The 14,039-nt window shown below is 33.3% G+C and overlaps 1 protein-coding gene across 8 annotated transcripts in view; it reads left to right on the forward strand.

Annotated features, from left to right (window-relative positions):
* The window catches only part of TFEC (transcription factor EC), a 229,031-nt gene that overhangs the window by 187,722 nt on the left and 27,270 nt on the right, over positions 1 to 14,039 (forward strand). For all 8 annotated transcript variants that reach the window (XR_011566239.1, XM_070787803.1, XM_070787802.1 and 5 more), the window contains one exon: positions 13,075 to 13,189. Coding sequence is in view for 7 of the 8 variants with exons in the window: in XM_070787803.1 (XP_070643904.1) it covers positions 13,075 to 13,189 (115 nt within the window). In the remaining variant the exon portion in view is untranslated. The remainder of the gene's footprint in view (positions 1 to 13,074; positions 13,190 to 14,039) is intronic.

Consider the following 14,039-nt stretch of genomic DNA (forward strand, 5'->3'; position numbering starts at 1 on the left):
TATGCCGCCAGTTATTCTATCGAATAGTTTAATGTTCAGTTTTGCCATTTTGCATTCACAATAAATGTCTTCAGAGAAAAGCAAAATAGGGAATCCAAACAACTTAAAATTTCCCCTCATTTTCCCATGAGACTCCCACTAAATATCTGGTATAGATATAGAAATATAGATATCACATATGCACATCTAGGTATGGATTTATAAGTTTTTTTCTTTTTGTATTTATTCTGAAAAATTATCTGGAAATATAATATGTAAGTATATAGATGATTTTATTTCTTTTTCCGTATTTATAATGAGATTATCTGGGAGACAGATACATCATACACACGACATGCACACACATATGTAATATATATGCATATTGTGTATGTGTGTATATATATGTATCTATACACATACAAATGAGCACAGATATATCTCCAGAAAATTATCGGTTTTAGATAATCAATTTTCAGAAACATGATGAGTATATACTATGGTACCCTCTCCCTTGATGAGTGATTATAAATGAAGAGGGGTGCAACAATAAAAACAAATTAAATTATTAAATTTGTGGTCGGTTTTCCAGTACTATAGTGTTTTGGTGAAGAAAAATATTAAACCAGGATGCCATTAGGGAGAGTGTTGGAGATGGTTTGAATCTTAAGTTGAGCCTGTAGATTGTATTTTGATATTTAAAGAAGGTATAAGGACATTTGAGGTGCAGAAAATAGCAGTGGCACAGAATAACACTGAGATAAATATTCTCCAATGGCTTCCAACATTTTGAGTTTTCAAAATACTTTTTACAATTAAAAATGTTAAGGCAGGATCCCTTCCACGATAAGATAGGTAGTAAAGAATCTAGCCTCTGTGTTAGACCTAAATTTTAACCCTAAGTCTTCTATTTATTACAAGTGTATGATCTTGAGATAATTACTTATTTTTTCAGACTTTTAATTATTTATATTTAACATGGGAACTATGAAACTTCACTCATAAAGTTGTTATAAAGATTACTTGAAATTCTGCTATTTGTTATTACTATGAGACATGCTTAGCTGAATATCGGGCATATAATAAAAACTCAACTGTCTATGACTTTGCATATATATGTTATGATAATGCTTGTATTTTATTATGTTTAAAAAATTCTTCATATGTGGATTCATAGGTTCCATTTGACAACATTCTATCCTCTTTCTTCCTCCCTCCCACTGGAGTGGAAAATCTATTTTTGGACATAGTCTACATATTTGTATGTGGTGATGAGAAATCTTTCAGAACTTGTTAGTAGTAGTAAATAATATTGACTAGATAATGTGGGACCATTGAATGAAGCTTTTGAAAACTAGACATGAGCGTTTGAGCTTAATGTATGAGCGTAATATATGAGCTATATGAGGGGAAAGACTTAGATTTCATGTTTTTGAGCTAGGAGAGATCAGAAGAAAGTTGTATTTCAAAACATGTTTGTGTGAGAGGAGCATTTGGGAACTAATTGAGAGGGATGGAGGGATGCTGGAAGGAAGGACATAATTTAGGCTGAAGGCCTTGGGGATCTTGAGATGTGAGAGTATGGAAGAAAATTTAAACTGACCAATGTTTTAATCAGTCAGTACTAAAGAAAATCAACTCTGAATATTCGTTGGAAGGACTGATGCTGAATCTCCAATACTTTGACAGGCCTGATGTGAAGAGCCAACTCATTGGAAAAGACCCTGATGATGGGAAAGATTGAAGGCAAAAGGAGCAGGGGGTGGCAGAGGATGAGATGATTAGGTAGCATCACCCACTCAATAAATTTGAGCAAACTCCAGGAGTTAGTGTCTCTCAAAGCTCGGTTGGTAAAGAATCCACCTAGAATGCAGAAGACCCCGGTTCAATTCCTGGGTCAGGAAGATCCACAGAAGAAGGGAGCTACCCACTCCAGTGTTCTTGGGCTTCCCTTGTGGCTCATCTGGTAAAGAATCCACCTGCAATGCAGGAGACCTGGGTTTGATCCCTGGGTTGGGAAGATCCCTTGGAGAAGGGAAAGGCAACCCACTCCAGTATTCTGGCCTGGAGAATTCCATGGACTGTAATCCATGGGGTTGCAGATTGGGACACAACTGAGTGACTTTCACTTTCACTTTTCAGGAGTTAGTGTAGGACAGAGAAGCCTGGTGTGCTGCAGTCCATGGGGTCGCAATGAGTCAGACACAACTTAGTGACTGAACAACAATGAACAAAATAACTTAAAAGAAAAAAATATCATAACTGGGTAATAGATTGGATCTAATATATGGAGAGGGAAGAAGCCAAACAGAAAAAAACACGTGTGGAATTTAGGTCAGATCATTTATGATGTCCTTTATTGTATTTGGCCTGATGAGAGTAAATGGATATATGAACAATTAATTCTCATAGGGAAGTACTGATTTTAAACAGGCAAAGAAATATTTTTCTATTATTGAAAATTGTTGCCTTCTCACAAACTAATATTTTTTAATAAATGGGGTTGAATTTTATCAGATAGTTTTTTAAATCTACTGAGATGATCATATGGTTTCTTTTTCTTTCTTAACATCATAAAATATATTTATGGGAAACCCAATTTGATTATGACAAGTTACCTTGTTTATATTCTCTTGAATTTAAATATGTAATAATATTTTGCTTAAGATTTATAGTCATGATTAAAATGGGTCTGTAATATTTTTTCTTATAATGTTTTTATATGGTTTCAGTCTCAATGAATTGGAACATATTCTGTCTTGTCTCTATTGTCTGGAAATGTTTGTACAAAATTGAGATGGCATGTTTCCTGAAAATGTGGCAGTCTTGCCCATAAAACTGTCTAATCCAGATATTTTCTTGTGTAATATGTTTAAAGTATTTTTTATTTCTTCAGTAATCATAAGACTATTCAAGCTCTTAATTATTTGTAGTCAGTTCTACTAAATAATGTTTTTCTAGAAATTTATGTATTTCACCTAAGCATTCAGTTATTAGAAAATTATTATAGGTAATCTCTCTTCTCTTTTTTATTATGGTAAAATATGTTTAGCATAAAATTTGCCATCCTAAACATTTTAAAGTGTACAGTTCAGTGCCATAACATAGATTCACAATGTTGTGCAACCATTATCACTATACACTCACAGAGATTTTTCATTCTTCCAAACAGAAAACAGTGTCACCAATTAAATAATAACTCCCTATTTTCCTTATCTCCAGACTTTAATAGCCTTTATTCTCCTTTCTATCTGTATAAATTTGACTTGATAGTGTCCTTTAATGTACAAAAGTTTTAAATTTTATGAAATCCAGTTTATCTGTTTTGGTTGTTGCTGTTGCCTGTGATTTTGATATTATACCTATAAAATCATCACCAAACCAAATTTTTTATGAAGATTCTCCCTTATCTTTTCTAGGAAAGTTATACCCTTAACTCATATAAAGTTGTTGATCCATTTTGAGTAAATTTTGTTTATGGTCTAAGAGTCCAACTTCCTTCTGCATATGGCTCTCTAGTTTTTTCAAGATTATTTGTTGAAGAATTTGTCCTTTCCCTATTGAATAGCCTTGGTACCTTACCAAAAATCATTTGACCATATATTTGAGTAATAATTTATGGAGTCTCTACCCCACTCTCTACATGTCTGTCTTTATGTCAGTGCCACACTCTTGATTACAATTGTTTTGTAATAAACATTTTGTTTATAACAAAATGTTTTTTGGTTTATAACAAAATGTTTGTAATAAACAAACATTTTGTTTTGAAATATGGAAATTTAAGCCCTCCAACTTAGTTCTTTTCAAGGTAATTTTTACTATTCAGGGTCCCATGAGACTTCATATGAATTTTAGTGTGGGTTTTTATATTTTTGCAAAAACCACTGTTAGGATTTTAATATGGATTGGAGGCATTTGTTGATTGCTCTGGATAGTACTGCCCTCTTACTGATACTAAGTCTTCTCATCAAAAAACATGAGATATCTTTCCATTTATTTATGTCTTCTTTAATTTCTTTAAGCAATGTATTTTTTAGTTTTTGGTATCTAAGTCTTTTCCTCCTTGGTTAAATTTATTCCCAAGTATTTTATTCTTTTTGATGTTATTGTACATGAAATTGATTTCTTAATATCCTTTCCAGATTGTTCATTGTTAGTGTATAAAGATGCAACATATTTTTGCATGTTGATTTTTTATTCTGCCACTTTGCTAAATTCATGTATTAGCTTTCATACTGTTGTGTGTGTGTATGTGTATGTATGAATCTCATGATTTTCTAAATGTAAGATCATGTCATCTGTGAACAAAGATATTTTTACTCATGCCTTTTCAGTTTGGATGACTTTCTTTTCCTTGACTAATTGTTGTGGCTAGGACTTCCAATACTGTGTTAAAAAGAAGTGGTGAAAGCAGGTATCCTGGTCTTGTTTGTTCCTGATCCTTGAGGAAAAAACATAAATCTAAGTTGTACTATGGTTATATCCCTCTTTGATTTAAAATATCATTTGTTTAGTCTTTATTCCTTTAGTCTTACAAGAGGCCTGTCAAGTTTGCTAACTGAAAAAACAAAACAAAATTTTGTCTTTTGCATTGTTTTGTTTTTCACTGATTTATGATCTTATATTACTATCTGTTTTACTTGCTTTGGGGTTTTTTTGGTGATTTTTCTGACTTCTTGAGAAATACACTCAGTCTATCAAATATCAAAATTTTAACTATTTTTTCTCATATTTAAGGGTATAAATTTCCTTCAAAATATTAGTTTGCCAAATTCCAAAAGTTTCCTTACATGTGTTTTCTGTATCTTTCATTTATTTTTGAATTCCAGTGTGATTTGTCTTTACTCTTGAATCATTAAAATTTTTCTAATTAGGTAATCAAGGACTCAATGAAATTTTTGAAGTTTTTCATTTTTTTTGTTTTTGTTTTTGGTGATGTTTTTGGTGATCAATATTTATATATGTTCTGTATGTACTTGGAAAATATGTGTTTTCTGTACTTTTTAGATACAGAACTATATACATGTCTACTAGGACAAGATTTCACTTTTATTGTTCACAACTAGAACATTACTGATTATTTTTGTCTACTTGACCTTTCAAAAATAGGAAGAAATATCTTGAAATCTCTCACTACTTTAATGGCTTTATTCATTTTTCCTTGTAATTTAAACATTCTGCTTCATATTTGCTTCCAATACTATATTTCCCTATTGTCTCTACTGTCTGGAAATATTTGTACAAAATGCAGATGGTATGTTTCCTGAAAATGTTATAGTCTTCTCTATTTTATTAGGTACACATCTGCTTATAATTGCTGTGCCTTTTTGGAGAATTGAATTCTTTATTTTTAGATAGTGACTATCTCTAGCCCTAATAATTTTTCTAATTTTAGTCTATTTTTTCTGATATTAATATAGCTGCATCAGCTTCCTATGTTTATAATTTGCTGGGCATATATTTTCCCATCTTTTAATTTTCAATCTTGTGTGTCCTTTTGTAATGCAGCTGTGTCTCTTGTAAGCTACATAGATCTAAACACTATCTTTTTAACTGAACTATCAAACTTTTAGCTGAGGAATTTGATCTATTTACATTTATTATCACTATTGATATTTTTCACCTGTATTTCTCATTTTTTTATTATGTGTGACACATATTTTAATATATTTTTTAGTACTTTTTTCCTTTTTACCACTTTTACATTCATTCACTTCCTTACTACTTCAACCCTATCATACTGATACTATCTAGATTTAATATGGAGTTATATGGTTATATCAGTTCAGTTCAGGTGCTCAGTCGTGTCCGACTCTTTGCGACATCATGGACTGCAGAACGCCAGGCCTCACTGTCCATCGCCAGATCCCTGAGTTTACTCAAACTCATGTGCATTGAGTCCGTGATGCCATCCAACCATCTCGTTCTCTATTATCCCCTTCTCCTCCTGCCTTCAGTCTTTCCCAGGATCAGGGTCTTTTCAAATGAGTGAGTTCTTCACATCAGGTGGCCAAAGTATTGGAGTTTCAGCTTCAGCGTCAGTCCTTCCAATGAATATTCAGGACTGATTTCCTTTAGGATGGACTGGTTGGATCTCCTTCCAGTCCAAGGGACTCTCAAGAGTTCTACAAACAACATAGTTCAAAAGCATCAATTCTTTGGTGCTCTGTTCTCTTTATAGTCCAACTCTCACATCCATACATAACTACTGGAAAAACCATAGCTTTGACTAGATGGACCTTTGTTGGTAATGTCTCTGCTTTTTAATATGCTGTCTAGATTGGTCCTAACTTTTCTTTCAAGGAGCAAAGTTCTTTTAATTTGATGGCTGCAGTCACCATCTGCAGTGATTTTGGAGCCCCCAAAAGTAACGTCTGTCACTTTTTCCATTGTTTCCCCATCTATTTGTCATGAAGAGATAGGACTAGATGCCATGATCTTACTTTTCTGAATGTTGAGCTTTAAGCCAACTTTTTTACTCTCCTCTTTCACTTTCATCAAGAAGCTCTTTAGTTCTTCTTCACTTTCTGCCATAAGGGTGGTGTCAGCTGCATATCTGAGGTTATTGATATGTCTCCCGGCAATCTTGATTCCAGCTTGTGCTTCATCTAGCCCAGCGTTTCTCATGATGTACTCTGCATATAAGTTAAATAAGCAGGGTGATAATATACAGCCTCGACATACTCCTTTCCCTATTTGGAACCCGTCTGTTGTTCCATGTCCAGTTCTAACTATTGCTTCCTGACCTACATATAGATTTCTCAAGAGGCAGTTCAGGTGGTTATATAGTTTATTTTATTATCTTGATTCTCCTATTTTCTTTTAGACTGCAGCCACTTTACCAAGATGTTTAATATTCTATTTATAACATGTTTTATTTATTTATATCATATTTACTTCTTCCCAAACTGTCTTCAGTGTTTGTATTTGTGGGTAAGCATTCTTAAGCATTTTATATTTCTCAGCATATTTTTAATCATGACCTCAGATGTAGATGATATTGGGCTGGATATAAAACTGTGCTTTAAGATCTTTTCATTTACTTTCTTGTTTCATTCATTTTGCTATTTAAAATGTTTATGTTAATAAGATTCTTATTCCTTTGAACATAATCTCTTCTTACTATTATGCTCATACATTTTCTGTCATTGTACATTCCTAAGTTTAAACCTACAGGATGTAGGTTTTTCTTCTTTGATATTCTATAGGCCCTTTGATTTTTAAGTCAAAATGAAACAACAAAATAAAATGAGATTAAAGACAATAGTTTCATCTTTGACTTAGTGTTAATTCTGGAATGCATATCTATTCTTTCTTAAAGTATTTTCTTCCTTCCAATTTTTATTTTTTTTCTCCCTGACTCTCTTAATACCTATCTATATTTTAGTTCTAATAATTCTGTCCTTCATACTAATTAGATTTTATTTTATATGTTTGGTTTCTTGGTTCTTCATCCTTCTGAGAGATTAATTTGGTTTTTATAATTTACTAATTCCTTTATTTCTTTCTCAGCTTATGTATTATGCTATTTTTCCATTTTATGGTTTTCTTCTTTTTTCAGGTATTATATTTTCATGTCTCCTATTTCTTCATGATCACTTTGGCCATTTTTATATTTATTTGTTCTTATTTTTGATTATTACTGTTGTTATTTAGTCACTCAGCAGTGTTTGACACTTTTGTGACCCCATGGATTGTGGCCCACCAGGTTTATCTGTCCATGGGATTCCCTAGGCAAGAGTACTGGAGTGGGTTGCCATTTCCTTCTCCAGGGAATCTTCCCAATTCGGGGATCAAACCCACATCTCTTGAATTAGGAGGCAGATGTTTTACCACAAAGCCACCAGGGAAGCTCCATTTTAGATTATAAATTATTGCAAACATCATCCTTTATTTCATTAAAGTATGTATTAGATCAATTTTTAAAACTTGGTTTCATGTAATCTTTTTTTATTTCTAAAATTTTTGCTTTTGATGTTATTTCTAACATTACATGTTGCTTAACTTTTAAAATAATCATTTTTCTTGAATGCTTTGATATTTTGACCTGTAAGCTCATTTTCTTTAGGGAATTTTGGCTACTGTGAAAGGTAGTGTTTGTACAGGAAGACCAGTTCTCAGTCCATTTCAGTCTCTATGAACTTAGTAGGGAGATGTGAAAAATCTAGGGTAGAGAATTTTCGACACCAGGAATCACTTTTGGTCACTTCTCACTTCAAAACAATTTCTTAGATCAAGCATTCACTTTTGTCTACAAGAAAGAATTGTCTTAAGAAAAGACAAGATATGTTCTACCTTGCTGAAAATATTTTATAATAAATTATTTACTAGGTGTTTTTAAAATTTGTGAGTTTGTTTCTAATACTTATATTTCCCTATTGCTATGTCAATGATTTTGCTTTACTGAAAAAAGTAATAATTTTTAACCAGAATAATAAATATTTCTTTATAAAATATCTATCTGGTTGCCTACTAGTCTGTAAGATAAAGCCAAGACTTAGACTTTAATACCTAAGTAGATTATAACTTTGGTTTGTAAGCCTTTTCTGATATGCATGTAATCTTTAAATTTTCACTAACATTTTACTCATATCTTTGAATGGAGAAAAGGCTCTTTAGATTATGTGAAATATATTACATATTTTGAAATTGAAACCAATTGTCTAATGATATTTAAAAAGTAATTAGCCATTCACATGAAATAGAGTAGTACCTACAACATAAAATTAAATAGGATATTAATCATTATGCTTCAGGGCATAAATTAGACAACAACCAAGGTCATAGCAAACACCCTTTTTCAACAACACATGAGATGACTCTAACGTGGACATCACCAGATGGTCAGTACTGAAATTAGATTGATTATATTCTTTGCAGTGGAAGATAGAGAAGCTCTATACAGTTAGTAAAAACAAACTGGGAGCTGACTGTGGCTCAAATCATGAATATTGCAAAATTCAGCCTGAAATTGAAGAAAGTAGGGAAAACCACTAAGCCATTCAGGTATGACCTAAATCAAATCCCTTACAATTATACAGTGGAAGTGACCAATAATTCCAAGGGATTACATCTGATAGAACAGAGTGCCTGAAGGACTATGGACAGAGGTTTGTAACATTGTATAGGAGACAGTGATCAAAACCATCCCCAAGATAAAGAAATGCAAAATGGCAAAATGGTTGTCTGATAAGGCCTTACAAATAGCTGGGAAAAGAAGACAGGTGAAAGGCAAAGGAGAAAAAGAAAGATATACCCATCTGAATGCAGAGTTTCAAAGAATAGCAAGGAGAGATAAGAAAGCCTTCCTCAGTGATCAATGAAAAGAAATAGAGGAAAACAATAGAATGGGAAAGACTAGAGATCTCTTCAAGAAAATTAGAGATATCAAGGGAGCATTTCATGCCAAGATGGGCACAATAAAGGTATAATAAAGATATGGTAATAAAGAAATAAAGAATAAAGAAATGATATGGACCTAACATAAGCAGAAGATATTAAGAAGACGTAGCAAGAATACACAGAACTATACAAAAGAGATATTAATGATCTAGATAACCATGATGGTGTGATCACTCACCTAGAGCCAGACATCCTGGAGTGGGAAGTCAAGTGGGCCTTAGGAAGCATCACTATGAACAAAGCTAGTGAGGTGATGGAATTCCAGCTGAGCTATTTCAAATCCTGAAAGATGATGCTATGAAAGTGCTACACTCAATATGCCAACAAATTGGGAAAACTCAGCAGTGGCCATAGGGCTGGAAAAGGTCAGTTTTCATTTCAATCCCAAAGAAGGACAATGTCAAAGAATGCTCAAACTACTGCACAATTGTACTTATTTCATACACTAGCAAAGTAATGCTCAAACTTCTCCAAGCTAGCCTTTCAACACTAAGTGAACTGAGAACTTACAGATGTTCAAGCTGAATTTCAAAAAGGTAGAGGAACCAGCAATCAAATTGCCAACATTGGATCATAGAAAAAGCAAGAGAATTCCAGAAAACATCTACTTCTGCTTCATTGACTACGCTAAAGACTTTGACCGTGTGGATCACAACAAATTGTGGAAAATTAAGGAGATGGGAATACCAGACCACCTTATCTGCCTCCTAAGAAACCTGTATGCAGGTTCAGAAGTAGCAGTTAGAACTGGACACGGAACAATGGACTGGCTCAAAATTGGGAAAGGAATATATCATGGCTGTATACTGTCACTTGGCTTATTGAACTTATATGCAGAATACATCATGAAAAATGCCAGGCTGGATGAAACACAAGCTGGAATCAAGATTGCAGGGAGAAATATCAATAACCTCATATATGCAGATGACACCACCTTTATGGCAGGAAGTGAAGAGTAACTAAGTGCCTCTTGATGAAAGTGAAAGAGGAGAATGAAAAAGTTGGCTTAAAACTCAACACTCAAAAAACTAAGATCATGGCATCCAGTCTCATCTTTTCATGGCAAATGGACAATAAATGGAAACAGTGAGAGACTTTATTTTCTTGGGTTGTAAAATCACTGCAGATGGTGACTGAAGCCATGAAATTAGAAGACACTTGCTTCTTGGAAGGAAAGTTATGACCAACCTGGACAGTGTATTAAAAAGCAGAGACATTACTTTGCTGACTAAGGTCCATCTAGTCAAAGCTATGGTTTTTCCAGTAGTCGTGTGTTGATGTGAGAGTCGGACCGTGAAGAAGGCTGAGCACCAAAGAATTATGCTTTTGAACTGTGGTGTTGGAGAAGACTCTTGAGAGTTCCTTGGACTGCAAGAAACTAAACCAGTCACTCCTAAAGGAAATCAATCCTGAATGTTTATCAGAAGGACTGATGGTGAACCTGAAGCTCCAATGCTTTGGTCACCTGATTCAAAGAGGTGACTCACTGAAAAATATCCTGATGCTGGGAAAGATAGAAGGCATGAGGAGAAGAGGATGACAGAGGATGAGATGTTTGGATGGCATCACTGACTCAATGGACATGGGTCTGATCAACTTTGAGACATGGGGGCAGAGAAGCCTGGCATGCTGCAGTCTACAGGGTTGCAGAGTCAGACACTACTGGAGCAACTGAAGAACAACCCAAGATCAGGAGAAGATGTAATAGACCCACAGTTAAGCAGGATTGAATTCATTATCAGAACTCCAGCCCCATTTCTACAGAAAAATACATTGGGTACGCTCTGACCAAGTAATAATAACCCAGTGTAATGTTTTAGCTAGGAACCTATCACTTTATTGTTGCAGTGCAAATGTAATATGGCTCCTCTTAAACATTTCTACTGTTTGCTACCGCTGCATTCAATCTATCTGATTTCAAGCTCTTTAGAGAAAAATGCCCTTTTCCTAGTTCTTTCCCCCTTCTTTCTCCCTCCTTGTCTTTTTGTTCAGCATGTCATTATGTTTCTCAAAGGCACAGTGCAAATGTACAATTCAGGTTGGTGATGCCTCCACTTATAACCAACAGGGTTTTCAAAAAAGACCTGGAAGCTTTAAAATTCTACATATATAGCTAAATGACTCACATGTTAGGGAAATGTGTGCTTCTAGAATTTCTTTCTAATTGTATTATTTTGATACTTACACTCATCATTTATCCAATTTGATAGGTTTTCTTGTCCCTACTTTTCAGATAAGAAAATTGAGAGGGAATAAATATCTCAGTAGCTCACTTCTAATATCCAAGATGCAAAAACACATTTTAAAACAATGTTGTTGTTGTTCAGTCACTTAGTCATATCCAACTGTTTGCGACTCTATGGAATGCAGCATACCAGACTTCCCTGTCCTTCATTGTTATATAATCAATGAATTTATATAAAATAAAGATGAGGAGTCCTCACAGAGTAAATAATGAAGAGAACCAATATATGAAAACATGCATCATAATACCATATGCAATCTATAATGTTCTTGTTGATATGCATATACACTTGTATATTAGCCTGATTTCCACTGTATTTTCCAAGTATTTTTCCCTCGGAAATATACAATATTAATCACATAATTTAATAGATTATTATTTCAGAAACTAATTTTTGTCTTCATGTGTCCTTTCTTCGATTATTTTCAGTCTGATTTTATAAGTATTAAAAAAATTTCCTTCGGCTTGGAGTTCTACAAAAAATGGGAATAAAGAGTTCAAGTTTCCATAATAATCTGAATATAGCTTTGTTTGATAATTTCTTAAAGGAAAGAAAACAGGTACTGCTTATTCGGCTCTTGATTGACTTCCCAGAAATGAAATAAAGATAACTAGAATGGAAATATTTTAAATGTTCAAATCTTGTATTTTAAATATAGGTTGTTCTGGAATAATAAATATTAACTTGAGTTGTGAATATTATTTAAATTTAATTTTCTTAGGAGATCAATCAATAAGCACATTTTCAATAAAATTTTGAATTGTGTATAAAGCATCTTAGCTTTCTGAAAAATTGCTCCCAAGGAGCACTTTAAGAATTGCAGTGTTGCTGTAATTAGATATACCCTATATCCACTTGAGGCAAAGCAGTTTTAGACTACTTTTGGTTACCAGCTGGATATTTATAATAATCTAGAACATTAAGTGTACAATGAGAAAAAGTATGCCTTCCAGGAAGGAAAGTTTCTCACTTAATTAACAGTATAAAACACCTCTTGACTGTGAATTGCTGGTAGCACTGATAGTATTAAGGTTTCCAAAATATTCAACTATTATGCCTAATTCATGATATGTAATGAATTTTCAAGCTTTACTAATATGTATATTGATTTTTGTCTAAAGTGATATTTTTAATCTTATTCATTTATAACCAGGTACTGTGCTGGATCAAATGCCCATAACTTTGTCAATATTAATAAAAATTTTTCTTCATGAGTGAACTAAATTTTCCTTTTTCTTAAGTACAAATAGCTTTTTTCAACATATCTTATCCACAAGCATTCCCCAAAGATTTTACAAAGTTAATGCATATTCATTTTTGTTTAAAATTAAAAATGCTATATATTGCAAGTTTCTATTAACAATTGGTCAATTTAAGGTCATACAACTAAATATATCAATATTCACCAAAGACTTAATTGCTCTTTTCTACATTTTTTCCTTTAAAGGTATCTGGAAGTATTTTGGATGTGTATAGTGGTGAGCAAGAAATTTCGCCAGTTAATATGGGCCTTACAAGTGCTTCTTGTCCAAGTAGTCTACCAATGAAAAGAGAAATTACAGGTAATGCTGCTTTTATAGTTTTCTTTAAAAAAAAAAAAACAACACCTTTGTAAGACATGAGTGACATATAATTCCAATCTAAAGACAATTTTTGAAACATTATCAAAATAGTTATAGTAAGTCTTCTACATATGAACCTTCAAATTGCAAACTATCAAAGATGTGAACTTGCGTTTGCATGTTCAATCATGTAAGTTAGTTCACTTGTCTGGCATACATTGTCACAGTGTGCATCCTCTTCAAGTGGCTGTGCTTTTGTGTACTTTACTGTACAGTACTGTATAGAGGACAGTAGTACAGTATCTTTATTTCAAGTCCAGGATGTCTGAAAGCAAGTGTAGAAGCAATGTGATTTAGCTGGTACTGCTAAGAATTGCCAGTTATTGTACTGTACTACTGTATTTTCCAAGGTGCTGTACTATGAGATTAAAAATGTTTTCTTTATTTTTGTGTTTTTTGTGTATTATTTGCGTGAAAAGTATTATTAAACTATTACAGTACAGTACTCTATGGGCTGATTGTGTTAGTTGGGTACCTAGGCTAAAAAAACAAATTGGACTTTTACTTGGAAAGGAACTCATTCATAGGTAGGAGACTTACTGTAGTTAAAATGGGAAACATTTCAAGAGTAAATCCACCTTCTTTTCCTTTATAACAACCAAGCAACAAGTTAGTATAACTTACAGTTCAACTCAGTGATTTTAGGAATTGGACAAATACGAATATACACACATAACCTCTAGTCATATGTATACGACAGTTTGACTAAGTTCCGCTTTCACTTTGGGCTTCCCTGGTGAATCAGATGGTAAAGAGTCTACCTGCAGTGTGGGAAACTCAGGTTCGATTG

This window comes from Bos indicus, chromosome 4, assembly GCF_029378745.1.
Source record: "Bos indicus isolate NIAB-ARS_2022 breed Sahiwal x Tharparkar chromosome 4, NIAB-ARS_B.indTharparkar_mat_pri_1.0, whole genome shotgun sequence".
Classification (NCBI taxonomy): Eukaryota; Metazoa; Chordata; class Mammalia; order Artiodactyla; family Bovidae; genus Bos; species Bos indicus.